Genomic DNA, 23,527 nt, shown 5'->3' with positions numbered 1-23,527 from the left:
TGCCAAGTTTTAAAAGTATTTTTTCTTGCTTATTTAACATTGTACTTTCCTTGCTTAACCCCCCACGGAAGATTATAAGTAATTGGACAAATTTTATAAAATATATAAAATATACAAGATTATAAGCAAGTATAATACTTAAGACTTTTTCATGATGGCAATGGCTTGTCCTAGTAATTTGAAGATGATGGTGTTACAGTCGTTTTCATAAATATAGTCACACGTGAAAATCACGCATTTTGGACGCGTCTAGTCACAAAACTAAGAAAAATCAAGTATATAGACAATTTCTCCTGTAATTCTTTACAATACAACATGATTAAGTACTTAAAAAAAGTAGACATCTAGCTGAGGAATAATACATAAAAATATCTAAGTTTGCCTTACTATATCTTATAGGAGAGGTCAAATGTTCTCAGATTCTGTATCTTCAATTTGAGTCTGTCCGAACAAAAAAAATCAGTACTACCTCTACACAGAATTTTAAATTTTTTAAGAGGTCCTAAATTAATAATATAGTCTAAGGATTACTCTAAAAAGTTTTTGAGCAATTTCATGAAGAATTGAAGTGACAATAAGTACATTACTATGTAGTATCTATTGATCATGTAAAGCACGTGCAAACTCACGTACACACATCTTTTTTTTTTTACATGAGTCTTGTCTGTTGTTAACCTATGGCAAGAGGGAAAGTTCTTTCTGATGATGCACGCAAAATCATTGTGAAGCTCTATCAGCATGAATCGTTCTCTGCCCAGCAATTGTCTCGTCTAGCAGATGTTCAGCAACGAACGATTCAGCGAATACTGAGTCACTGGAGGGAGACTGGTAGAGTTGAACGAGACGTCTTGCACAGTCGGGGGCGACCAAGGATATTGGATTATGCAGACACTGAGGTGTGTATCAGTCTACTGTATTTTCTTTCTCTTTTCCTTGCTTTCTTTCTCTTTTGCCTTATTGGACCTCTGTGGTATCAGTATCTGCTTGGTTCAGTGGACCGTCGATGCGACCTATTTTTATTGGAGTTGCGGGATGAACTTTGCAATGCATGTGGCAAGGAAGTATCAGATAGTACGGTGTGGAGAGCTTTGCGTCGAGTAGGATTCACAATGAAAAGGGTAAGTATTAATATTTTACGAGTAAAACAGCAGGAGGGAAAAAAACCAATAGATCTCAAGGAGGGCAGCCGAGCGCACCGAACTAGAACGTACTAGGTACAGGCTTATGATGGGTGAAATGGCTGATGACGAAGAGAAGTTAAAAAGAATCACCTTCATCGATGAGAGTGCTTGTGATCGTCGTACATTTCTACGCAAGGAAGTATGGGCTCTGCAGAATCGCCAAGCCACTCGCAAACAAGTTTTCGCCCGGGGAAAACGGTACCATCAAACTGTATTCACTGTTAATTGTACTGACCGTCTTTTCAGGTTCTCCATCCTTCCTGCAATCACGCTAAATGGCATGCTCGAATGTTCAATCATTGAAGGTGCTTTCAATGCAGCATCGTTTCTTGAGTTCATCAAAAGAGTTGTAGACCGTGCAGAGCAAGGATCTACCTTGGTCATGGATAATTGCTCGATCCATAAATCACAAGAAGTAAGGGATCTGGTAGAATCAAGGTATGCAGACTTACCTTGCTTGTTATTGTTGTACGATTCCTAATCCCAAGCGCCACCATCATAGAGGCATGAAACTTGTATTTCTGCCAGCATATTCGCCTGATTTCAATCCGATCGAACTTGCTTTTTCTCTCTTGAAGAAACGTCTCCGACATGTAGCACTGGAAGGAAATGAAGGTTCTGTGCTTCAGCAATTGTACGGGGAGGTTATGTCGATAAGTGCTGAGCATTGCCGAAACTTTTATCGACATTGTGGATACATTCGCTGGTAAGCTATCTGTCCATTTTCGTTTGAAGCTGCTCTAACAGAACAATAGATGTCTTAGTACGTATTAAGGGCTTGTTGTAATCGACTGTACCTGTAGTTACCGAGGCATATTTTGCGCCAATACGTGGAAATTACACGTCTATCGAAGGTTGTCCAATTGCAGATGTCCATGACGTTCATGCTAAGTCCAAGAGTTGGAAGCGAAGAGCCTAGGTCGTTTGCAAGCTTTGCAGCATGTATATTGAGCTGCACCTCAGTGTGGTCCATGTCAAAGCAGATGGCGGTTCGAGGAAGAGAGGATCGTCTTTGTGAATGCTGCGGCTAACCCCTATACTGGCTCCTTTCGGTAAATACCGATCCCCTCACACTGGTCATCTAAATACCAAAGCCAATACATTCAGTGGTAGGACATGATTATTACATAGGCACAACGTATATACGAGAGTGCAAAGACATAAGTGGCAGCATGACTGATATCCAACATGGAGTGTCCCTTCAAGACAAGACCGGTCAGTCATCCCCTGCTGCTACCCGGTACCGGCTGCCCCGTCTCCTTCTTCTTCCCCTTCCTCCCCTTCCTCCCCTTCCTCCCATCCCTTCCACCAGCCGACCCTTTGCCTTTATCCGTCTTCCTCTTCTTATGAAGAGGATTGCCGTGTATGTCGTAATCGTAATAATCCGTTGTAAGGTGCCCGTGAAGTTGCACTAATTTGACGGCAATGAGATCCGCTTCTTCCGGTGTGAAAAAGCGCTTCAACGTGGTTCTGTTGTCCAGGGCCTTCAGCCATCGATACGGCATGGGAGGATCCATCCTCACGTGTGAAGGATGAGCCGATTCAGACCATATGTCCCTCAGACGCCAGCTCTGCACGATGATGCGTTGGAATAGAACGTTGTCTTTCAAGATTTGCAGTGCGCGAACTGCGTCGGATGCCCTCGTAAGTAAGTCTCTCACCTCCACATGCTTTATCTTCGCTTTAATATCATATTCTGATGCTGTAAGTCCAGGCCCTTGACCAGGCAGACCAGGCGAAGTTGACATTGGTGAAGTTGGAGTAGCTGGCGTTGCTGGCGTAGCCGGTGAGGTCAGATGCGACGATCCTGCTCGTTCGAGGTGTGTCGAAGCTGATCTCAGGCTCGTGGATTCGGAATCGTGCTGTTTCAACATCTGAAGACCTGAAGAGACGGTCCGACGGAAACTCTTAGGCGTTGACGGTTCCTCGTGGATCGGATACTGTTCGAATATCTTGTTCGCTTGCCTGTGAAGATTGCCGATATACATTGGCATGATGTTCTTCCAGCGTTGGATGGTATTCCATGCGATTGTCCTGTGCGTCCTAACCATCATCTCTCCATCCAGGGCAGACCTGTACATGATGTTCATGATTGGTCCGTCGGCAATCTTTTTCCAGAACGAAATCCAATCGAGTTTCCCATCGTGTTCGGACAGGAAAGGGTTTGGTGGCTCATGATGAGCGGGTTCTGGCTGGGTTGGTAGAGCATATGCTATGGGCACCTGAGAGACTGTTCCAGGGAACTCGCCAAATGGAGACAGTGGCAGTTCTTGATCGTACAAAGCATCACCAGGTCCAGACATTTGCTAATAAGGTTGTGCGAGCTGTTGATACGCAGGATGTCCAGATCCTGGAGGCAGTTGTGAATATGGTTGAAATCCAAGTCCTGGCCCTTGCGATTGATACGGTTGTATTCCAGAGACTGATGCTTGCTGTCTTGGCTGTTGGAAGGTGAATTGTCCAGATGGCACAACTGGTGCAAGTCCTGGAATTGGCACCTGACTATAAGGCAAGTTGGGTGTACTGCCTCTGTCTGAGGCACTCGGGCCTTGGTTCTTGCCTGTCACAGTACCTTGATTGAAAACCGCCAGGAAATGGACCATGCCCTTGTAAAATGCTTGACAACCCAGATCAACTGTCTGTCAATGTATAATATCTTCATAACCTTCGGCATTCTATGCCCCAAACCATGTAATTAGCATTAAATAGTATGAATATAGAAAAAAATCGTTTACCTTCTCTGTAATCACCCAGTCGTATTGTTCGTAATGCAGGCTTGCTTCAGCACAAACATCTTTGACTTGCATGCTAACATCTTGCACTTGCTCTCCAATACTACACACCTCTCCACAAACATCTTCAACTTCTTAATGCACCCTGTTTTGGAACGTCTTGAGCTTGACTTCCAGACTATCAATTTGTCAGTCAGTCGAATCTTGCAATGTCTTCATTTCATCCTGCATTTGCACCATAGTAACTTTTCTTGCCACTACTATTGTACACATCTTCTGTGCAATGTCTCTGCACGCTTGACTTTCTGCTTCCGGTTGTTGTGTAAGCACAGCAACATTGATGTCATCTTCAGTGGTATCAACAAGCTTCTTGACGTGTTTGCCTTTGGGAGCTGCAAGCAGCAATAGGGATGAAAATTCAGAATTGTTAGATCTAGAAGACAAATCACTGGACTGACTGTCAGATGAGAGGCTGTAGTTTGATCCTGGAGACCATCCACCTGTGTCTATCAAGTCCTCTACAAAACAATCAAACGTTGTCACTTGGTAATAAGGGTGAGGCAGTTACTCACCTTCTTCAGCTGCAGCTTGATTGTGAGACGTCTTGGGCACAGGCATGGCTAGGGATCCTGCTTGACTCAGTTGGGGGGAATATATGTAGGGGACAGGACTTCTGGCAGTTGAAGCATGCTGGGCCATCATGGCTGCAGGAGATGATAGTGGTTGAATACAAAGTGAGAAGACGTGGCCCACGACTCTCTCAGTCTGGGTTAGATTGGAATTCTGGCCTTGTCCATTTCAAGATCTCTGATCCCCATACATGGTGTTTGCACAAGACCAGGACCATTGCATCTTGTAGCTATGCTCTGCAATCCACATCCATCACAATACAATCACAACATCTAAATTGCTTAGCAAATGCTGTAACAAGCTTGGCTTGCCTATGCTTACAAGGATGCATTCAAATTATAAAAACAAATGCATCTCTTTTGCTTTTCTTCTGCTGCTTGCTCACCTTTTGCAAAGATGATGGAAATGCCCTGACCATGTACTGTGAAGAAGTCTGTAAAGCTTGTTGCTACAGAAGAAGCAGAAGCAACCAGGAAGGCCTCAAAAACTAGCAAACAGACTTGTGGTCAGCCCTACAAGGCTAACATCCTAGCAGTAGCAGAGCAAACACTAGTGTGAAATCAAGCACCAGGGATCCAAGGAAAGAAAGTAGACATACTAAAAGCAGGCCATCAGCATACAGTACAGTCTAAAGTAAAGAAGGTGAGTATTCAAATGTATGATTTAAAACTTGGGACTTTAACTCTTGTTCTTTTAAGCATAGACAAAGCTTCATGTTAGTAGTGAAGACAGTAGCATTAATGCCATTGACAAGGATGCTCCTGTGGATGTCTCAGTCTTTGACATCACTCAAATTGTGAAAAGTAATGGTATTAAGCAGGACTCTGAAGTTTTAGACAATTTGGACAAAAATAGTACAAGTTCTTGTGAACTTCACTCATCTACAAATAGTAATAGCAGTATTGACTTTGACCTAATTGGTAAGTCATTTTACTGTGTATTAAAGTATGATTTCATTTTATTTTTGTTCCAGAAAGTGATAGGCTTCACTTACTATTGTTTAGGAGGGCTAAAGTATATAGCTTGTTGACTTTGACCCTAAAGCCTCTCAAGGACTCTGTTGAGATAACTGTCAAAGTCTCAGATAGTGTTAGCACACACAATATGTTTTATCAACTCAACTATAACCCTTACTAACCTATTGTACAAAGTGACAGAGGTTATAAGAGGTACATGTGTAATTCAGACTCTTGGGTACAAAGCACTATAGTGTAAGAAAGTTGGTTCTAAAGTAGAACCATATTACCTGGATGGTTAGAAGGCTCTAGATGATTTCTTCAAGTCTGTCACAACATTTCATAAGGGTAATAAAGGCAAAAAGAAGAAGGTTGGGGACCTAGAGATCATCATCTATAATCTCAGGAATACTGTGAGTCTTGTGTATTCCTCCTCCCTAGTGTCTCATTGTTATTGTCATGTAGACTGTCTCTATAAAGCAGCCTAACAACTGGAAGAAGCTCTAAATGAAACCATTTACTATAACAGTAATAGACAATGTAAGGGAACAATACAAGGAGAAACTCCAAAAGATTGCAAGCCAGATTGTTGCACATTTCAAGTGTAACAAGTATGACAGTGCTTTGTGTACTAGGATCAAGGGTAGGCATGAGTACATTCTTTACACTCATTCTGATGTTACTGAGCATACTAAGCTTGTAGTGCATTGTATAGAATTACATGGATATTAACATATATTGACCCACTTCTTAGTACAAGAATGCTTCTAGAGTAAGCATTAGTGAGCTGCCTGAGTAGCTGAAACTACTTGATAGGAAATCTGATAGAGACAAAGCTTCAAACAGTAGTAAGAAACAGAATTACAGTAACACAATTGAAACTGAATCTGAAGGCAAAGCTCAGGTACTAAAACAAACTGTATCTCACAATATTGAGCCAGCTCATTGTACAGTATGTGATTTTCCAATAGTAAAAAGATGGCTTCAGTCACTTATAAAGGATTTGAAACAAGAACATAATAGTTTTGATTATGAATTGTTAGGAAATGCATTCACAAAGTATAGGATAATGCAACTTGATGACATAAAAGCTCTAGATAAAGAAACACTGTGGAATATTGTAGCTGAGGAAGGAGTAGAGGTTAACATTAGACTGGTCTTATGTATTACTTAGTATATAGTAGAAGATACTAAGGAATTTAAGTATAGATCTTCAATCTAATATAATGTAACTACACATCTTAGCTCTTAAGTAGTTGTAAAATAATATATGACTCTATAAAGTTGATTTGGAAAGATCAAACTAGATTTTTACTTGTTAGGGTATACACTAAGACAATACTACAGTTCAACAGAAGTCATGTAATATACAAATACTACTCAGAAATATACTCACTATAACTTCAATTCTTCATGAAATTGCTCAAAAACTTTTTAGAGTAATCCTTAGACTATATTATTAATTTAGGACCTCTTAAAAAAATTTAAAATTCTGTGTAGAGGTAGTACTGATTTTTTTTGTTTGGACAGACTCAAATTGAAGATACAGAATCTGAGAATATTTGACCTCTCCTATAAGATATAGTAAGGCAAACTTAGATATTTTTATGTATTATTCCTCAGCTAGATGTCTACTTTTTTTTAAGTACTTAATCATGTTGTATTGTAAAGAATTACAGGAGAAATTGTCTATATACTTGATTTTTCTTAGTTTTGTGACTACACGCGTCCAAAATGCGTGATTTTCACGTGCGACTATATTTATGAAAACGACTGTAATGCGTTTAGACAACAGTTCGCGTTCACGAATGTCATGCAATCTGTTTATTTTTTAGAATGAGACGTTGCTAACTCATGTAAATTCTCTTCTTAAGAGATCTATTGGTAGTAATACAGAAAACCGCACCAGACAAATGTATGGGTTGGGCAGAGGAACTTCTATCAATGGAGCGTGAGTGGGCAAAGCAAGCAGGCTGGGTGACGAACGAACTAGTCTTTACAATGAAGACGTGGTTGTGTGGTGTAGAGATATGAGGCCTGCTTAGGGATTCTATCAATTATAGAAGCAAATCGAAAAGAACGTCGGTTGTGTGGTCTAGAGGTATGATACCTGCTTAGGGTTTCTGATACAGAGGATCGAATGCAGGTGGTCCGGAGTTCGATTCTCCGCTCAACCCATTTTTCCCCCCAAAAAAACCAATTTTTTCATTGCGGTAGCAGAATAAGCCAATACATTCACTGTACGATATATAGTGTTGCATAGTCTGATGTGAAATTTTCGCTCTTCCAAATCACTCAAGTGATAAGTATCTCACAACGCTATGACACGACTACCAAAGTTTTTTTCATCGTCCGGCATGGAAAACCCGTATATAATCCTAATCATGTCAAGAAACTAGCTACATTAAAAGACGAGTGCTACGTAAAAAGTGGAAATAAGAGTCCGTAGAATGTCCAAATGTCCCTAGTGGAGGCATCTCATGCATCAATCCAGAGGCCAGCCCTCTTACCAGCGACGCGGGAGGTGATGTAGCGCTTTTTCGCGTCGGAGCTGCGAGCGCCGAAGGCCTTGCCAAGCTTGCCGAGGAATCCACCACCCTTTCCACCGGTTGCGCCAGTAGCGCCAGTTGCTCCAGTTGCTCCAGTTGCTCCAGTTGCTCCAGTTGCTCCAGTTGCTCCAGTTGCTCCAGTTGCTCCAGTTGCTCCAGTCGCACCAGTCGCACCAGTTGCACCTCCAGCAGTTGACCCGGTGGTCGATCCTGCTGGTGAGGCTGCGGGAGAGGCAGCTGCTGCAGGACTGGGGGACAGCGTACATGTCAGAAGTGGAAGACTGGAAGAGTGAAAGGACTTACGCTGCTGAAGTGTCAGCTGCTGCGGTTGTTGTGTTCCTAACAAGGCAGACTGATTAGACATTGGGAGAATGACAGATGACTTCCTTGACTTACCCTGCTCCTGAGCCACTGTTAGTGACAGCGACGCAAGACCCGAACGGACCAGCAATTGCGCTGTTGCGGCACCTCATGATGCAGGCGTCACCATTAGGGCCGCCAGCGCATTGCATACCTCTACAACAGAAATATAAAACTTTGATGAGATGCAATTAGTTGAAGTGGATAACAGATGACATACGCGGGCATCTGGGCAACGAGTTGGAAGTCCTTCGCTACGGCCCCGCTCAAACTCGCAAAGCCAGGTACGTTCTGAGAGACCGTCGCGTCGGTGAATGTCTGTCCGCCATCAGCAGAGACGTCACACTTGTAAGGTCTAGTAACAAAGTAGCATATGTCAGATTTGAAGCGTCGTATGAAGAGATATATTCTTTACCCAGCGCCGTCCTGGTTGACCTGATGGAGAGTCATGGTGACTGACCCATCTGCTGCTGCAGACGGGAGTCCAGCCTGAGACGCAGCTAAAATTATGTTAGGTATTTCGTCGAGGGATACTGTTAGCCACTCCTGATCATACCTGCGAGTTGTGAAGCAACGTCGTTGTTTCCTCCTGCCTTAGTCCTTCCGCATACACCAGTCTTACCTGACTGGATCTCGTTGTTGCGGATGACACTGGTGTCTTGCTGTTGAGACGAAGCATTCAGCACGTCGGACAGAATATATGCAACATTGTTACTAACCTCAAAGGGAACAGGTAAGCCTCCGTTTCGGGGAGTGGAGGCAATTATGCCAAAGCTGTTGTTGATGATATAGTTTAGAGAACAGTATACTGGTGTGAAGTGAGTAATACTGACCCTGCGCCATTGACGCCGTTTGCACCCTGCACAGCAGTAATGGTGCCGTGTGCATCTACTCTACTGAGGAAAAGAGCGCAAAGTGCAAGAGAAGCAAGTTGGTATTTGAAGAACATGGCGAAGGGAGCTTGGACCGGCCTAATGTGTCATGCATGAGTATAACAATCTGAGAAATAGTAAAGAATTCGACTCACCGCAGAAGAGACGAGAGAAAACCTGAGTGGAAAGTAAATGGAGCGCCTGGCTCAGAGAACACGAAGTAGACTAGAGTGGGTTAAAGTTACTAGTGCCAAGAGACCAGACTTTATATGTTCTTGCAAGACTGCATATGTCAGACATAGTGACAAGAAAAACTGGTAGGATCCGTTGTTCTAATTTTGCACATGTGCATAAAATTGCCTCACAACAGCTACTAACTGCACAGGATCTGACCCGAATACATTCATGTCGGAAGATTGAGTGAGCAGGGTAGTACGACAGAAAGGACGATGATTGGGTACATCAGGAGGCGAGGAGCATCAACTGCATGCGTGGGATGACAGATTGGCAACAAGAACTGGAGCCGTGCGCGAGAAGCCTTGAAGGCAAAGAGACGAACAAGAGATGAGTGACATTGGAAGCGGATCGAATTGTTTGCGTGCAAGGCTGTTCGGGTGCAGTTGGCAGACAAGTCGAGAGAGAAGGAAAAAGAAGGTTGATGCAGGTGATGCAGAATGTGATGCAGTGATTGCCAGGAGTCTGTTTCGGAAAATAGATCACCGACGGGCGCCGCACTACATTCACTCATTCACTGCCGCTTCCGTTCATCCAAGTGCCGCCGCACTTCGCCTTGTTCTACCCCTCGCTTCCCGTTTTTCCCATCAACATCCAACAACGACAACGACGGCCATGGCTGACATCGCTTCTCACCCCTTTGGAAACCTCAGAGTGGCTCCAGTCGAAGAGTACCGCAAGCGCAAGGTCGCACTTATCTCCGGTCCGTCCTCATGGTCTTAACAAAATTTTGTCGCGTGCTAATTTTCCTGCTCGCTAGGTATCACCGGGCAGGACGGTTCTTACCTGTTAGCTATCAATCATTGCATTCTTGTTTGAAATCAACGGGGCTCACTGTAGCCTAGTACCGAACTGCTTCTCGAAAAGGGCTATGAGGTACACGGGATCATCCGTAGATCGTCCAGTTTCAACACAAATCGTCTCCATCATCTCTATGAAGACCAACATGAACGTACGCATCCAATAGCATTTACCATCCTCCACGGTTGCAATCATCAGACTCACACTGTCAATCACGCAGGCCCGAATAAGTTCAAACTGCATTATGGTGACCTTGGCGACAGTACCAACCTTGTGTACATCATCGCCTCAGTTCAACCAACGGAAGTATACAATCTCGGCGCACAATCTCACGTAAAAGTTTCGTTTGAGATGGCTGAATATACCGGTGACATCGATGGCCTTGGCACCTTGCGTCTTTTGGATGCTATTCGTACTTGTGGACTTGAGAAGCATGTCCGATTCTACCAGGCCTCGACATCTGAGCTTTATGGAAAGGTTGTTGAGACTCCGCAAACTGAAAAGACTCCATTCTATCCCCGTAGTCCATACGGTGCTGCCAAGTTATATGCGTTCTGGATTACTGTAAACTATAGGGAAGCATATGGGATGTATGCGTGCAACGGAATCCTGTTTAATCACGAAAGCCCTCGACGCGGCAGAACCTTCGTAACACGGAAGATTTCTCGCGCTGCGGCTGAAATAAAATTAGGCAAGCAGCACTGTCTGTACTTAGGTAACTTGGATGCACGACGTGACTGGGGTCATGGTATGTTTATATGGGAAGTAAATGTTTGAGTACAGTGCTGACGAGTGTACAGCAAAAGACTATGTCGAAGGCATGTGGCGCATGCTGCAGCAGCCCGAACCAGAGGACTTTGTTCTTGCTACTGGCGAGACGCATCCAGTCAGGGAATTTGTTGAAAAGGCATTTGCAGAGCTTGACGTGCACATCAAGTCCGTTGGTTCTATATCATGCATATTCAGGAGCTTACAATGACTATTTTTATCCTTATTTCAGATGGCAAGGCACTGGTGAGAAAGAAGAAGGTATTGACACCAAGACAGAGAAGGTTATTGTAAAAGTCGACCCGCGCTATTTCCGTCCGGCAGAAGTCGAGTAAGTATCTTACTTGAGCTATGGTGCCCTGGGTGCGATACACCTAACGACATATAATTTTTTCTTAGCCTTCTCCTCGGCAATCCGGCAAAAGCAGAGTCAAAACTTGGATGGAAGCGTATTGTTGATTTCGACTCGCTTGTCAAGGAGATGGTCCAGGCTGATCTGAAAGCTGCCATGAATCTCATCGAGGATCAAAATTAGGCTTGTTTGAATTGGTATCAGGGCACCAGAACACTTACTGTTATGGCATGGGGTAATTGTTTTGAATGCGAGGTTTCCCGTGTTACAATACGTACTTTGCCCCGTCCAGTCCAGTCCCCTTCCTCTGTGTCATCATTCCTGTGTTTTCTAAAAGGCGATCGTTTCCATCATCCTGGATTTGGTACTTCGTCTGACTCCATAGACACTTTTCTTGTGATGAATTGACGGAATTTCATGAATATATTATCAATTTGACATGACGCGGATCATTCTTTTTTGGCTATGGATCCACTGCAGAGCAAGTCCGAACTCGTGTCATCAGGTTGCCTCTATACCACGACGTTTTCTATGCTTACGAACAGCGTGTCCTGGAGACCGCAAGCTCTTCTACCTTTACTTTCCCGCAGAGTGGGCTATACAATAGAACCAAATCGATGCTGTGCACATCTCAGGCCACGAAACGATGTTGTACGCCAACTCTCGAACAGAGCTGTTCCGGCGTCCATCTCCTTAAAATCCCATCTCGTGCCGTCATGCCAAGTCTTGAACAAGAACTTGTCATTATGTGATTGCATTTTTCTGATTTGAGATAGCTGGACAGTCCATTTTACTCAGGAATTTTGTTTTCATGTAGGTAGAACAGGACCAGTTTCCCACATGTCGAGTGCCTTGCAGTCGAAATACGCTCCAATAAAGGACGACTCACATCCGTCGCTGTTCTATCATTTCTTTGATGACGAAGATGCTATGGTTGCCGGCGGTCCTGCATTTGCACTGAGCTTTCTTGACGACCGGCCTTGGGACGGTATTTCGGATCCAACAATTCTAGGTTGGCTACCAGCTCTGTCTTCGGAGGCGGCAGGGACTGAGTATGGAGGAAGTGGACTCAACGATTTCCACGAGAATGGTGAGTGCTTCAATGTAATATGTGCTCTCCTCCTGCAACATAGTAACACCGACCAAATACGACGGCTCTAGAGGATTTCCTGCTGATCCTACATGCAGTCGTAAAAGAGGCATTACCTGAGGATGAAGTATGGACAAGCGGTGCCATTCAAACGCAGAGTGGATGGATGCACATCTTTGGTACGTCTGCTCCATCATGCTGCTGTTTTATCGGAGACGTCCTTATTCCCCATAATTCTTCCGGGTCCCAGATCAACGAAACCCTCCCCCACTCGGCCGTATACCGGACCCAGACGACATCATTGCTTCTGTTCGCGTAGAGGATGGCCGCATGCTCACTGAAACCTACCAGCCAATGCCGAGTTACCGTCTGTGCACCACTAACGGCGTGTGTCAGCTGACCGATACTCTCATGGACCGGCTTAAGAAGCAACTTAAGCGGATTTGAGAAGAAAGAAAGAGGGAAAATGATTGACAACCGGGACGTGTGCACCGATAAATGCAGAGCTTGGCTTCCTTCAATACGTGCAGGAGACTCGTGCCGCCGTCGGACTTGAAGAGAAGTGAGCGCTCTCCTTGCGGATCGCATCATTCCGCAATAACACTTGACGCAAGAATCCTGCGAATCTAGACAAATAATATAATAGAGAAGTATTCTTTACCTGACGTCATGTTAATCGAATTTTCTGTGTCTTCTGGTGACTCCTTCTAAGCCACGATGGTGCATGAAATATTCCGGCATGTATATTCGAAGCTATTTGAGAAGAAATGGTGTACACCCCATGACTCTTTTTATTCAGCACTTATTACCGGTTTCTTTTCCTGAGCATATGCTCAGGCTGCATATAAAGGCATCGACCAAGGCGATTCCTGCACGGTCAGATGTGGCTGAAGTCTTTCGGGATGTCGTCCGCCATGTTCCAACTTGTATCTGCAATTTGTATGCTATCTTTGTTCGGCGAGGCTCTGTCGTCTGTCGTCTTCCCTCGAGACAGTTCTCATATTGTTGATACCGGCTATGCAAAATTCCGTGGTAACTTCACGGAACCGTTCAGTCTGGCCTTCCTTGGTGTACCGTACGCAGAACCACCTGTTGGTGACCTACGCTTCCGCGCACCAGTCCCGTTGGATACTGAAAAGCTGAAAGGAAATGGCGGTGTCATTGACGCAACTAGCTATCCCAACTTTTGTGTTCAAGGTAGTATAGGAGAAGGTGATGCTGGAGGTGCTGGAAGTGAAGACTGTCTGAAGATCAATATTTACACGCCTGTGAATGCGACTTCAAAGAGCAAATGTAAGTGGTTCCGTCTTAGGTAGCATTGCGAATATTAATATTGTTATTGCTCCTGACAGTGCCCGTTCTATTTTATATTCATGGAGGAGGTACTGGGAGTTATACCTGGTTTATATTTACTCATTCACTAATATTCAGCGTAGGCTATGTTTATGGGAATCCTCGAAACTGGCCGTTCGAACATTGGATCAACCAATCCCCAAATGTCGTCGTAGTTTCCGTGTACTACAGGCTCGACTCTTTCGGTTTCCTCGCACATCCTGATTTCTCGAACCCGTCCATTGCGGATCTTAATGCTGGGATGAAGGATCAACTGCTCGCATTGAGATGGGTGCACGATAATATCGAAGCCTTTGGAGGTGATCCCGATCAGGTGACGATCAACGGACAGAGCGCAGGAGGAGGAAGTGTTGAGATCCATATGATTGCGAACGAAGGCTCTGAAAAACTATTTTCCGGAGCAATTGCACAGAGTGTTGACAGAGAGATTCTGCCGCTTCCAGAGCAGCAGGAGGTTAGCAATTTGCTTGACTTCCCGATTCCGTAGCTAATACTCATTGCATTATAGCCATTGTTCGACTTCTATGCGGAACAGGCGGGCTGCGGAGGTCTGAGCTCTGTTAGCGCTACCGTTTCCTGCCTCCGAAAGGCATCGATAAGTGCCCTAGCCCGCGCTCAAGACGCAGGTGCGTCGTTGTAAGTAAAAACATAAGAATAAAGAAATGCCGTAGCTCTATTGAGACCAATATTCGTCGGCAGCAATGGATCTCTGTACAACAAATGGCGTCCGGTCGTAGACGGCAGTCTGATCCCCGACTATCCTACGAAGTTGCTGGCAGAGGGTAGATTCCTACACGTTCCTCTCATTGCAGGGTGAGCGCTGGCACCCCAGGCGGGAGCAATTAACTTATTGTTGTTATTTATAGAGCCACAAGCAACGAGACCGGGGGAGGAACGAATAATCTCACTGCTGTGTTGCACCCTGCGTACCCTTTGCTAAATGCAGCCGAGCTCGAAAAGTTCAACCAAGTGTATAACCCCGCCCAGTTTTCTTCCGAGGAGGAGTGGATACGCACAGCAACTGGTGAACCGGGGTTGAGATGTGGGGTAAGCACCTTTGCACTGCAGTTTGATGTTGGTATTTTAGATTTAGTGACATGGCTGTCCAGAGAGAAATGATGGGTGCTGCGGGAGTTAAAAACTCCAAGGCTTGGACTTACCGGTACAACCAGCCGAATCCCACGCAAAATGAGCCAGGTATCACAGAGCACGCCGCGGAGAATTGGATGATGTTCTTGGGTACCAATACTGGGTATGCACCAGATTGTTCGCAATAATTTTCCGCTGACTTGCGATATCCTAGTACGAATGGCAGCACTGTATTCACAGGCCTCGACCCTGTCGAGACGGCGTTCAGCGAAGAGCTGATAGCCTACTGGCTCTCGTTTGTCCGAACGAAGGATCCGAACACATTCAAACTTGAGCGGTCGCCGTTCTGGCCAGACTTCTCTACCAACAAGAGGGCCGTACTGCAGCAGGACCAGCAGAATGAGACACGGGCTAGTAGTATTTTCGTGGAGGAGGAGGATGCAGCCAAGAGTCGATGTGCATTTGTAGCGTCAGTAGTTGAGCATATGCAGGATTAGGCAATTGTATTACGTACACGAAATATACCTGTAATTGTGGCCTCTCCGCGTGTCAATCTCAATCTCAGTTCAACTCACTGACCCCTTTGTCTGTTGAACGAGTGATGGCCATTCCACCCTCTCCTACTCTTAGTAAACCATTGCCTGCTCTTCCATCTGCAGAGGCCGGGCCTAGTAAGCGCGTCGTGTCGCCGTCAAATAAGAGGGCTGCGTCGACTTCGCTCTCTGATTCTGAAACGCTGGTCACGAAAGCCATAAAGACGCCGCAACCGATGGTGCGTTCTCTGAAAGTGGGCTCTGCAAAGTTAGATGCGCATAGGAGAAAGAGGAGGAAGAAAAGGTTTTCAGTAACGAGAAAAGTGCTTAACGCTTCAAGATCATCTCTTGCAACCAGTAGCACGATGTCGTTGAAGGTGAGTAAATGAATTCCGTGTCTCCTCTGCGTCGTACTCACCTTACGCGCCTGCAGGGAAAAGAACAGGAAGTTAATGGAACTACGAACAATGAACGACCTAGAGATGATGTTGTAGATGAGAATGCCAGCGATGAACTGGTTTCTTTACGCACGAAGTTTGATCAACAGAAGATAGTACGTCTACTTCAATCGCCACATGTGCCATGAACTCTGATCAAATATTGTCAAGCTTTTGGACGCGCATAAAGAATTTCTGGAGTTGCTTGCACCATCATTGACGTGTCAAATCTGTCTTGACCCAATGTACAGACCATACACATTAGCGCCGTGTGGCCACACAGCGTGTTACGATTGGTACGCGTTTCCCGTATCATCACGTAACATTAGCTAACTTTCGTCTAAGCCTTCTTGCATGGTTTCGAGCTCCTCCAGCGCATATTGCTCAACCTCCTCCGGATCATCTGTTGCACAACTTCGACGTGGATGACCCTACTTTACTTGCTCGTGACACTCCGATGTTGCTCAGGAAAGAGAAGACGTGTCCTCATTGTCGGGCTGTCGTCCAAGAGGCGCCAGTAGAGGCTTGGGGAATAAAGGATATAGTCCACCACCTATTTGATCACAAAGGCGATGTAGCGAAGGAGTTGTATCCGTCACATACTAGACAACGGGAGGGTGACACAGTCCCATCAGGTGCAGAGGCCTGGAATGGGGTCTTCAGACGCGCTCACATTCCTGGGCTGCTAGCAGTTCCGAACAGGAACAGACGCAACAGAGATGATGCCGCGAATGGCGAGGAAGATCAAGGAGACCGGGGCTTCTACGATGAGGAAGACGCTGTGTATAGGTGCACACAGTGTTACCATGAGATCTGGGATGGTCTTTGTACCTCGTGCGGCCGACTTTATCCCGGTTTGCATCGAGATTTCGAGGACGAAGATGACGACGCGGATCCTGCTCATTGGATGGATGCAGACGAGTTCGACGGACTTGCCGATCAAGAACTTGCTGCCATGGATGCAGAGGATGTCAACGGAGAACTAAATGCGCATTTTCGGGGTATAGTGGGTGCACTCGGATTCTATCGTACTATGAATGCTCGGCACGATCACGATGAAGAAGGCGCAGATGACGATGGCTATGAGAGTAGCTTCATTGACGATGGAGAAGAGCAACCTAGGATTGATGAATTCCATTCTGCCGAAGAAGATGGCAATTTCGAGACTGAGGATGAAGTGATGTCCGACATTGTCGAAGATCATAGACCTCGTAGAATTGTTCCTCCCCCTATTGCTCGTGCAGATGATGATTCTGCCGAAGAGGCACGAGGCCGACGACGACTTTCAACGATCAACTTGACAGATTCAGACTCAGACGCATACAGACGTCCGACCAGTTCACTGAGAAGGGGCACTCGGGCCCTTCGTACACGTATAGAATCGGATGATGATGCCGACAGTGATGTGCAGCAGGTCAGACGTATTCGTGTTCCAGGGGGGTCACGAGGCCGCCACGTAGTTATTGACTCAGACTCGGAACATGAAGACCAGTAAGATTGAGTTTGGTCCTTGTCCGGCAGTTAATTGACTCGACTGGTTTCACAGGCACTCTGACGAAGATGCTCACGCTCACCGTCGTGGTGGACTCTATCGTCGTTCATTGTCCGACGAAGAAAGTCTTCAAGGAAGCTTTTCTGAGAACGGGTCTGAAAATGGCAGTGACCACTCTTCGCAGCATGAGTAGGTCCATTTACCCCTTTATCTCCACCCTGTGTTACTGAGGCAGTGATGAACTGAAGTCTTCGTGGTTCAATATCTGGGCTGTCTCACGAGAACTACGAGAACTACGTGTTTTCAGACGAGGAGGATATTAGTTGGTGGAGCTGAATTATTGCTTTATCGAGTGTTCATTTTATTTCTAAATTCCTGTGTAGCTGACTGCCTTGCTTTCTGTGTTACTGCAAATAAATTCTATCATTTATCGAGACCACGAAATGAAACCTGCGTTAACAAAGAAGCACATAATTAGCAACCCCACTTCCCCAGGCTTAGAGGCTCAGTTTTATGCCCTTGTTTTTCTCCTATAAAACCTTACAGCACGAGGAATCGGCATGGCTGCCTGATGGCTTTGTGACTCATGAAACGAAGATGAAATGCTAACGTCCCACGGAGCCCGCAGTTTCACTTACGGGATGCAAAATGTGATTTAATCATTCAACGGCGCTAGAACGTAGAAATGACTCGGTGCAACACAGTTCACGCTTGTTTTCATGAATTGCCGGGCACCTGCTTTCGGTGAGGCATTCTATTGTTGTCCAAAGCCGTACCCCTCGCATGCTAATAGGCTCTGTTGGTACAGGAGCTATTGGTCCCCGTTTGTTGGTGCTGCGGATTTGGGCATGGAAGGCATGTGCCTCTTATGTAGAGGCGATGTGAATGTATCCATCCTGATCACCTCTCTAGCTCCACTTGTTCGCCTTTGAGGATACTATCTACAGAAAATGTATGTACTCGGAACATCCAGAATATTCTCCGAATGACTGCCGCCAGTTGGGAGCAAAGTAAGGTGAGTAAAGATAGTAACGTACGCGGACGGATGGCCGCGTGTTTTTAGGTCAACCAATCGGCACCATGATAGGTATTCCAGCAGCATCGCATGCGGACCCACAATGAGCCATGTGTCGCACAGCCACCGAGGTCCAGTCGATTGACTCGGTCTTCTTAGTGGTCCGATTGGCTTGCAATCACCGCTAACGCAGTTCCGCTTCTCATCAGGGTATAAGCTACGTAGGCTTCTTCCACTTCGGCATTGGACCACGTCGGCTTTGCATTGCATTAGCAATAGGCCTTTGCTCGTTCATGCTTGGCCCCCGAATAGGGACTCAGCGCGGTGCTGTCTTTTTCACGGACGGGCTAAGCACACCTTACGTGCAGCACGATGATGCCGATGCTGAACGGATGCGCGGTCTTAAGAGTGCTCAAACAAATATTGCTGAAAAATGCTGCACAAACCAATGTGAAATTAAGGCAAGTTTTGTCATCATGAGTCGGAGCTTGCTTACCAAGAGGATGGGTAATCCACGGTTACTCACGCTATGCCGCGGCACAACCGAATAGCCGAATCACGGAGTGCCGTACGGATGCCTTATTCGGTAAATAATGTATTACTAATCCGGGGAAGCTGTGTGCATCGCCGAGTCCGGCTCGCTCCGCTTTTCGACCTGCAATTTTCTACAAACATGTCAAGGTACCAAAAATCGCCCGATTCCTCGGAACTTGTTGGAGAGCGCTGTGCACTCGGAAGTGCTGACGATCTTGCCCCCGTTTTCCCAATCCGCCGAGTCATGGAAAAACGCAATTCGCAATCATCGCACCCTTTATAAGGGACATGTTCATGTTCATGACTCGACCCAAACCCATCCCCCGATCCGGCTCTATAAAAGCGGGCCCTCGACACTCAAAACTTTCCGCTTTTCCGATCAACCAAACTTTACAATGGCAGCTGCAGCTGTTGCTCAGAACAACGCGCCTTCACCACACTCTTCTAACAGCGCATCTCCACAATCTCCGACAACTCGACTTGCTGCACCCTCAAACGCGCCTTTATACACTCAAGAGGATGTCGTTCGATTCGTACAAGCTGCCCTTGCTGCGGCATACCGGGATCAGACCGTCGTTACTCAGTCTCGAGCACAGCAAACGCAAATGCTTCAGGAGGAGCAGAAGATAATGAAACCCCGAGTACATATGTACGAGACGTACGGTCTAAAGCGTTCGATGATTGCGACTCTCGAACTGCCGGGTTTACAGAAGAACGACGTTTCCATTACCGCTCGACCGAATGGCGATCTTATTATTTCTGGAGAACGTCGACCTTCGCATCTATTGTATTTGCAGGCTGCTCAGCAACAGCAGGACAGCGAAGAAGGCGAGGTGAAGGAAGAGGAGAAGGAAGTCAAGGGCAGAACAGTGTTCAACGAGCTCAAGTTTGGCAAATTCCAGAGAATAATCCGCCTCCCTAGTGGAACTGATGTAGGTACTTTCGCTTCTCTCACTCACTATCTCATAATAATGATGATTCTTTCTAGCCTGCAACAATAACTGCGTCTATGGATGACGGAATGCTAACTATATGTTGGCCGCTCCCTTCGAATCCGAGTACCTCGGAACAGCGTATAAAACCCGAGACCACGGAAGACGATGCTGAGATGGACGATGTGGATGCGAGGCATTCTACAGTACGGAGCGCTTAAACTCCAACTTTGCAGAACATCTCGGTATCCACAGCCATACTACTTCCAGTCCGTGAACATTGCAATTTCGGTACGTCTCGGTCCTGTTTCATCCTTGTGGCGTACACTTCGTGTTCGGCGTGGCATCATACTTGATGGAGTAAATCAAGGTTGTTCTTGCGATGTCGCATCGGACCAAGTGCATGTGCACCCTTCCGCTTTCTTCCTTCCTTCCTTCCTTCCTTCCTTCCTTCCTTCCTTCAAGCATGTAGCGGAATTAAAGCTGACTAGCGATTCTTTCCGTCCACAGAGACGTCATCACATAGCTTCTAAATGTTCCTTGTCTCTATGTCTGGAATCATTGTTCAGTATACCTGGAGTATTAACTTACACCCCCTGTTTATTATCCTTATTGTACCGACATTCTTCAATTTCTTTGACTTTCCCGAAGTTTTATCGCATGCATGCATGCATACCTGTACTTCCCAAATTCGGATGTAGGTCCCCACACAGACACGCATTGTGCACACACACCCAACTCACTTTATTCTCTGTACACACACACTATAATTTTTGCTGTCGACTGTATCTAGCTGGCTCCCGCATATACGTAGGGGTTTCCTTAACCATCATCATTTTTGGGTTTTATGTTTCATTTTACTGTATCCGTGTACACGTTGCTTTGGACATCTTATTATTTCTCCTGTCTCTGCACTCCAACTTATCTGAATTGGGTAAAATGGATGGTGTCTGTTGTCAGGACCCCTGACGAGGGCCATTCGGTGTCGCTCCTTCTACCTATACATGAGTTATATATAGAGTTTATTTATAATCTACTACTGCTACTATAGAGTATTTTATAGTCTTTAGAACCCGATATAATCTATACTTCTTACAGCTGAACCCTTAACACGCCGTCATGAAGTGTACTCGAGAATATCGGTGGTAGTGCCACTTATCGGCTTTGACCGGAAGCGGATACAGAGCTGCAGATCATGACGGGTCCCTGTACCAACATGAAAACAAGAGATAGGGAAACTACGTAGCTACGGGTTGTGTCGGAAGTAACACCAGCGATATCGCTTCAACACACAAACGCCGTTCAAATGAGATACAGACGAATTGCACCGTGTACGATCAGCGCATTCGTATGTGTACCACTACGAAATGACCCGGTCATTTTTGAATCCTTGATTCTCACCGAATACACTGATACACATCTATCCGGATTCTTTCATCATTTTATGCTGCCAAACACTATTGACAGTACTAATCTAGGCTGAAGGAGATGTAAGTGACAAATTATCACAAAATACAAGTCACAATGAGTTAACACGTCAAGTTGTCTGAAATTCAAATGTTGGAATTAAATTAATGATGGCGACCACTCGGTACCGAAAAGGGCGCTTCGGGCACGTGACAGCATGTACACTGTCCATAGCTAAAAACGGGTATCTGATTAATTTAATAGATATGCCAGGTGTACAAGGTTTCACAGTCAAGGACGACTCAGTGGCACAAGACGAGAGTATATCCTTACTCAGACACTTCTGGCGAAGGTACTGCGCGGTGTGCAAACAATTTTGTTGGGCAGCGCATGCTGTGCAAGCACTACATCTTGGCTCTGCCACACGGTAGGTCTTCTACCACTGCTTGGTTGCCCTCATACAAATTTCAAGGTCAACACTGCCGATGACTTACAGTTCATGCGGGGCAATTGCATATAAATATGCATAGCTTCATAGAAGGCCATTTAACAACATTCAGGTTTGCATCAACAAGTGAAAAAACAGAGATACACAGTTAAAATTACCACTAATATTCGCATAGGTTGTCATCATCAATGCCGTGCAACACAGAGACAGTTTAATCAACGGCCCCGCTAATCTACACTAAAAACTCTGAGTCAGATACTTGTCCAGTATCTAATTCTAGAATTTATTTATCTAAGCCAAATCCTGGGCTTACTAATTATAAAATGGCTAATCCCGACTTGCCGTTTACCATCAGTAATGGCCTACAAATCACCTGCCTATTCTCAACTCTATATACCTACTTACAATAAAATGTAGTTATACACAACACAGATGAATGATTAAGTATTGTGCCTAATCTATTGATAAGCTACACATTGTAACAAACAAAACAAAACCAAAACAAAACAGTGCAGAAGCCACTCATTTTTCTTGTTGAGACAGACTTACGTACAAAAGCTATCCGAGAGAGTTGGGGGGGGGGGGGGTTGGGGTTGAAAGACAAATAAAAGTGAGAAAAACAAAGGGAGAAGGAGAAGGAAAATTCGGATAGCAATTAGTAATAAAGCATCCAGATAGCTGGGGATAGCAAAAAGCAGATGGGTGGGTGAGGAATGTAGGTGTGTCTGCAGTGTGCATTTAGGTAGGAAGTCAGAAGAAAGGGGGCCGAGTTTGATAAGGTGGGCTTTTTTTTTTCATCATCCATTAATATTGACTTATTGAGTTGCCCACAATACTACGCCCGCACAGTTCCACCATGCAAACGTCCGTATATCCTCTCACGACGTTGACGTTTTTTCAATACTCCAAAGTTCAATAATATCTCGCCCGGACCGGGAGTATACAACTCCGATATAATCCGTAACTCTTTCGTAGACTATCCTTTAACACCTTTCATAAAGCATACTTGAGGAGATCGGTGATAGTGCCACTTTAATTTTGTTCACGCACCTTGGCATCGGCTTTGACCGGAAGCGGATTCAAGACTGCAGATCATGACAGTTCCTTTCATCATGAAAAACAAGAGATAGGGAAACTTCGTGGTTACGGGTCGTGTCGGAAGTAACATACAAACATGAGGTATCCCCTTAACACAGAAACTCGGTTCAACAAGGCTCCGATGCACAAAGTGAACTGTACCGTGTACGATCAACGAACTCATATTAGTCTCGTAATAATATTCGACTACGAAATGACCCGGTCATCTTTGAGTCCTTGATTCTCACCAAATACACCGACCGTCCACAGCTATCTAGATTCCTTAGTGATATTGCCGGAAAGCACTACTATGGACTAGGAAGGATCCCAGAAACATATTACCGAGAAATATAGGTCAAAGTGAGTTGACACGCCGTATCCTGGAAAGTTTGCAGGGAGAGATATCAGAAGTTGTGATGCAGACCACTCGGTACCGAATTCGAAGAACGCGCATCAAGCACGTGATAGCACATGTAGGCACTTAGCACCTGGGGCATTTCACAATTCCTTACCTTAAAAAATAACTTACATAATGATAAACATTATTTGAAATTTATTTTCCCATTTTTGACCAGCAAAAATTATAAACAAAATTTAAAACTTTCTTTATACAAAAACTAGAAATTATTGTTAACATTTCTTCATTTGTGAAATCTTGAAATAAATAGAGATAATAATCTAAAAC

The 23,527-nt window shown here is 45.1% G+C and overlaps 10 protein-coding genes and 1 non-coding gene across 11 annotated transcripts; 9 read left to right on the top strand and 2 right to left on the bottom strand.

Moving 5' to 3' along the window:
• Nucleotides 1-677: 677 nt before the first annotated feature.
• Nucleotides 678-1,214, top strand: FOMMEDRAFT_87315 (Homeodomain-like protein; the record flags this gene model as incomplete). Its single annotated transcript, XM_007267414.1, has 2 exons — nucleotides 678-896; nucleotides 978-1,214. 2 exons carry the CDS (start codon nucleotides 678-680, stop codon nucleotides 1,212-1,214), a joined length of 456 nt encoding a protein of 151 aa, XP_007267476.1.
• Nucleotides 1,215-2,706: 1,492 nt separating this feature from the next.
• Nucleotides 2,707-3,865, top strand: FOMMEDRAFT_141236 (uncharacterized protein). The gene is made up of 3 exons (XM_007267413.1): nucleotides 2,707-2,829; nucleotides 2,896-3,217; nucleotides 3,300-3,865. The coding sequence occupies exons 2-3, from the start codon at nucleotides 3,174-3,176 to the stop codon at nucleotides 3,634-3,636; spliced, it is 381 nt and encodes a 126-aa protein (XP_007267475.1). The 5' UTR covers nucleotides 2,707-2,829; nucleotides 2,896-3,173; the 3' UTR covers nucleotides 3,637-3,865.
• Nucleotides 3,866-4,102: 237 nt separating this feature from the next.
• Nucleotides 4,103-4,531, bottom strand: FOMMEDRAFT_157247 (uncharacterized protein; the record flags this gene model as incomplete). The annotated part of the gene is made up of 3 exons (XM_007267412.1): nucleotides 4,103-4,305; nucleotides 4,372-4,431; nucleotides 4,486-4,531. 3 exons carry the CDS (start codon nucleotides 4,529-4,531, stop codon nucleotides 4,103-4,105), a joined length of 309 nt encoding a protein of 102 aa, XP_007267474.1.
• A 428-nt stretch (nucleotides 4,532-4,959) lies between these two features.
• On the top strand, nucleotides 4,960-6,006 carry FOMMEDRAFT_29165 (uncharacterized protein; the record flags this gene model as incomplete). The annotated part of the gene is made up of 6 exons (XM_007267411.1): nucleotides 4,960-4,978; nucleotides 5,109-5,185; nucleotides 5,247-5,463; nucleotides 5,517-5,632; nucleotides 5,847-5,912; nucleotides 5,965-6,006. 6 exons carry the CDS (start codon nucleotides 4,960-4,962, stop codon nucleotides 6,004-6,006), a joined length of 537 nt encoding a protein of 178 aa, XP_007267473.1.
• A 1,577-nt stretch (nucleotides 6,007-7,583) lies between these two features.
• FOMMEDRAFT_t52 lies at nucleotides 7,584-7,676 on the top strand. The gene has a single exon. It is a non-coding gene; the product is annotated as a tRNA-Pro (tRNA).
• A 253-nt stretch (nucleotides 7,677-7,929) lies between these two features.
• Nucleotides 7,930-9,357, bottom strand: FOMMEDRAFT_147177 (uncharacterized protein; the record flags this gene model as incomplete). The annotated part of the gene is made up of 8 exons (XM_007267410.1): nucleotides 7,930-8,296; nucleotides 8,352-8,387; nucleotides 8,445-8,564; nucleotides 8,629-8,763; nucleotides 8,824-8,908; nucleotides 8,965-9,070; nucleotides 9,128-9,182; nucleotides 9,242-9,357. The coding sequence occupies 8 exons, from the start codon at nucleotides 9,355-9,357 to the stop codon at nucleotides 7,978-7,980; spliced, it is 972 nt and encodes a 323-aa protein (XP_007267472.1). The 3' UTR covers nucleotides 7,930-7,977.
• Nucleotides 9,358-10,119: 762 nt separating this feature from the next.
• On the top strand, nucleotides 10,120-11,880 carry FOMMEDRAFT_109175 (GDP-mannose 4,6-dehydratase). The gene is made up of 7 exons (XM_007267409.1): nucleotides 10,120-10,217; nucleotides 10,275-10,302; nucleotides 10,360-10,466; nucleotides 10,536-11,063; nucleotides 11,116-11,251; nucleotides 11,316-11,414; nucleotides 11,483-11,880. The coding sequence occupies exons 1-7, from the start codon at nucleotides 10,130-10,132 to the stop codon at nucleotides 11,616-11,618; spliced, it is 1,122 nt and encodes a 373-aa protein (XP_007267471.1). The 5' UTR covers nucleotides 10,120-10,129; the 3' UTR covers nucleotides 11,619-11,880.
• Nucleotides 11,881-12,275: 395 nt separating this feature from the next.
• FOMMEDRAFT_86500 (uncharacterized protein) lies at nucleotides 12,276-12,972 on the top strand (the record flags this gene model as incomplete). The annotated part of the gene is made up of 3 exons (XM_007267408.1): nucleotides 12,276-12,525; nucleotides 12,597-12,728; nucleotides 12,776-12,972. The coding sequence occupies 3 exons, from the start codon at nucleotides 12,276-12,278 to the stop codon at nucleotides 12,970-12,972; spliced, it is 579 nt and encodes a 192-aa protein (XP_007267470.1).
• A 494-nt stretch (nucleotides 12,973-13,466) lies between these two features.
• Nucleotides 13,467-15,464, top strand: FOMMEDRAFT_88008 (alpha/beta-hydrolase; the record flags this gene model as incomplete). Its single annotated transcript, XM_007267407.1, has 8 exons — nucleotides 13,467-13,818; nucleotides 13,878-13,907; nucleotides 13,962-14,332; nucleotides 14,387-14,514; nucleotides 14,578-14,691; nucleotides 14,745-14,925; nucleotides 14,988-15,130; nucleotides 15,182-15,464. 8 exons carry the CDS (start codon nucleotides 13,467-13,469, stop codon nucleotides 15,462-15,464), a joined length of 1,602 nt encoding a protein of 533 aa, XP_007267469.1.
• A 96-nt stretch (nucleotides 15,465-15,560) lies between these two features.
• Nucleotides 15,561-17,862, top strand: FOMMEDRAFT_168607 (uncharacterized protein). The gene is made up of 6 exons (XM_007267406.1): nucleotides 15,561-15,877; nucleotides 15,934-16,053; nucleotides 16,109-16,233; nucleotides 16,283-17,428; nucleotides 17,484-17,618; nucleotides 17,678-17,862. The coding sequence occupies exons 1-6, from the start codon at nucleotides 15,569-15,571 to the stop codon at nucleotides 17,763-17,765; spliced, it is 1,923 nt and encodes a 640-aa protein (XP_007267468.1). The 5' UTR covers nucleotides 15,561-15,568; the 3' UTR covers nucleotides 17,766-17,862.
• A 1,437-nt stretch (nucleotides 17,863-19,299) lies between these two features.
• Nucleotides 19,300-20,131, top strand: FOMMEDRAFT_147173 (HSP20-like chaperone; the record flags this gene model as incomplete). Its single annotated transcript, XM_007267405.1, has 2 exons — nucleotides 19,300-19,910; nucleotides 19,967-20,131. Exons 1-2 carry the CDS (start codon nucleotides 19,374-19,376, stop codon nucleotides 20,129-20,131), a joined length of 702 nt encoding a protein of 233 aa, XP_007267467.1. The 5' UTR covers nucleotides 19,300-19,373.
• Between the last annotated feature and the right edge of the window lie 3,396 nt (nucleotides 20,132-23,527).

Source organism: Fomitiporia mediterranea, assembly GCF_000271605.1.
Source record: "Fomitiporia mediterranea MF3/22 unplaced genomic scaffold FOMMEscaffold_7, whole genome shotgun sequence".
NCBI lineage: Eukaryota > Fungi > Basidiomycota > Agaricomycetes > Hymenochaetales > Hymenochaetaceae > Fomitiporia > Fomitiporia mediterranea.
Note: the sequence above shows the minus strand (reverse complement) of the source record. Positions and strands in the feature narration are given on the sequence as shown.

Excerpts from the sequence above, each read along its gene's own strand:
- FOMMEDRAFT_141236 (XM_007267413.1), top strand. The coding sequence starts at position 3,174 with ATGATGTTCTTCCAGCGTTGGATGGTATTCCATGCGATTGTCCT. Across the intron at positions 3,218-3,299 it reads GTATTCCATGCGATTGTCCT|AACGAAATCCAATCGAGTTT; the intron begins GTGCGTCCTAAC and ends ATCTTTTTCCAG.
- FOMMEDRAFT_109175 (XM_007267409.1), top strand. The coding sequence starts at position 10,130 with ATGGCTGACATCGCTTCTCACCCCTTTGGAAACCTCAGAGTGGCTCCA. Across the intron at positions 10,218-10,274 it reads CAAGGTCGCACTTATCTCCG|GTATCACCGGGCAGGACGGT; the intron begins GTCCGTCCTCAT and ends CCTGCTCGCTAG. Across the intron at positions 11,415-11,482 it reads TTCCGTCCGGCAGAAGTCGA|CCTTCTCCTCGGCAATCCGG; the intron begins GTAAGTATCTTA and ends ATTTTTTCTTAG.
- FOMMEDRAFT_168607 (XM_007267406.1), top strand. The coding sequence starts at position 15,569 with ATGGCCATTCCACCCTCTCCTACTCTTAGTAAACCATTGCCTGCTCTT. Across the intron at positions 16,054-16,108 it reads AGTTTGATCAACAGAAGATA|CTTTTGGACGCGCATAAAGA; the intron begins GTACGTCTACTT and ends AATATTGTCAAG. Across the intron at positions 16,234-16,282 it reads CACACAGCGTGTTACGATTG|CCTTCTTGCATGGTTTCGAG; the intron begins GTACGCGTTTCC and ends CTTTCGTCTAAG.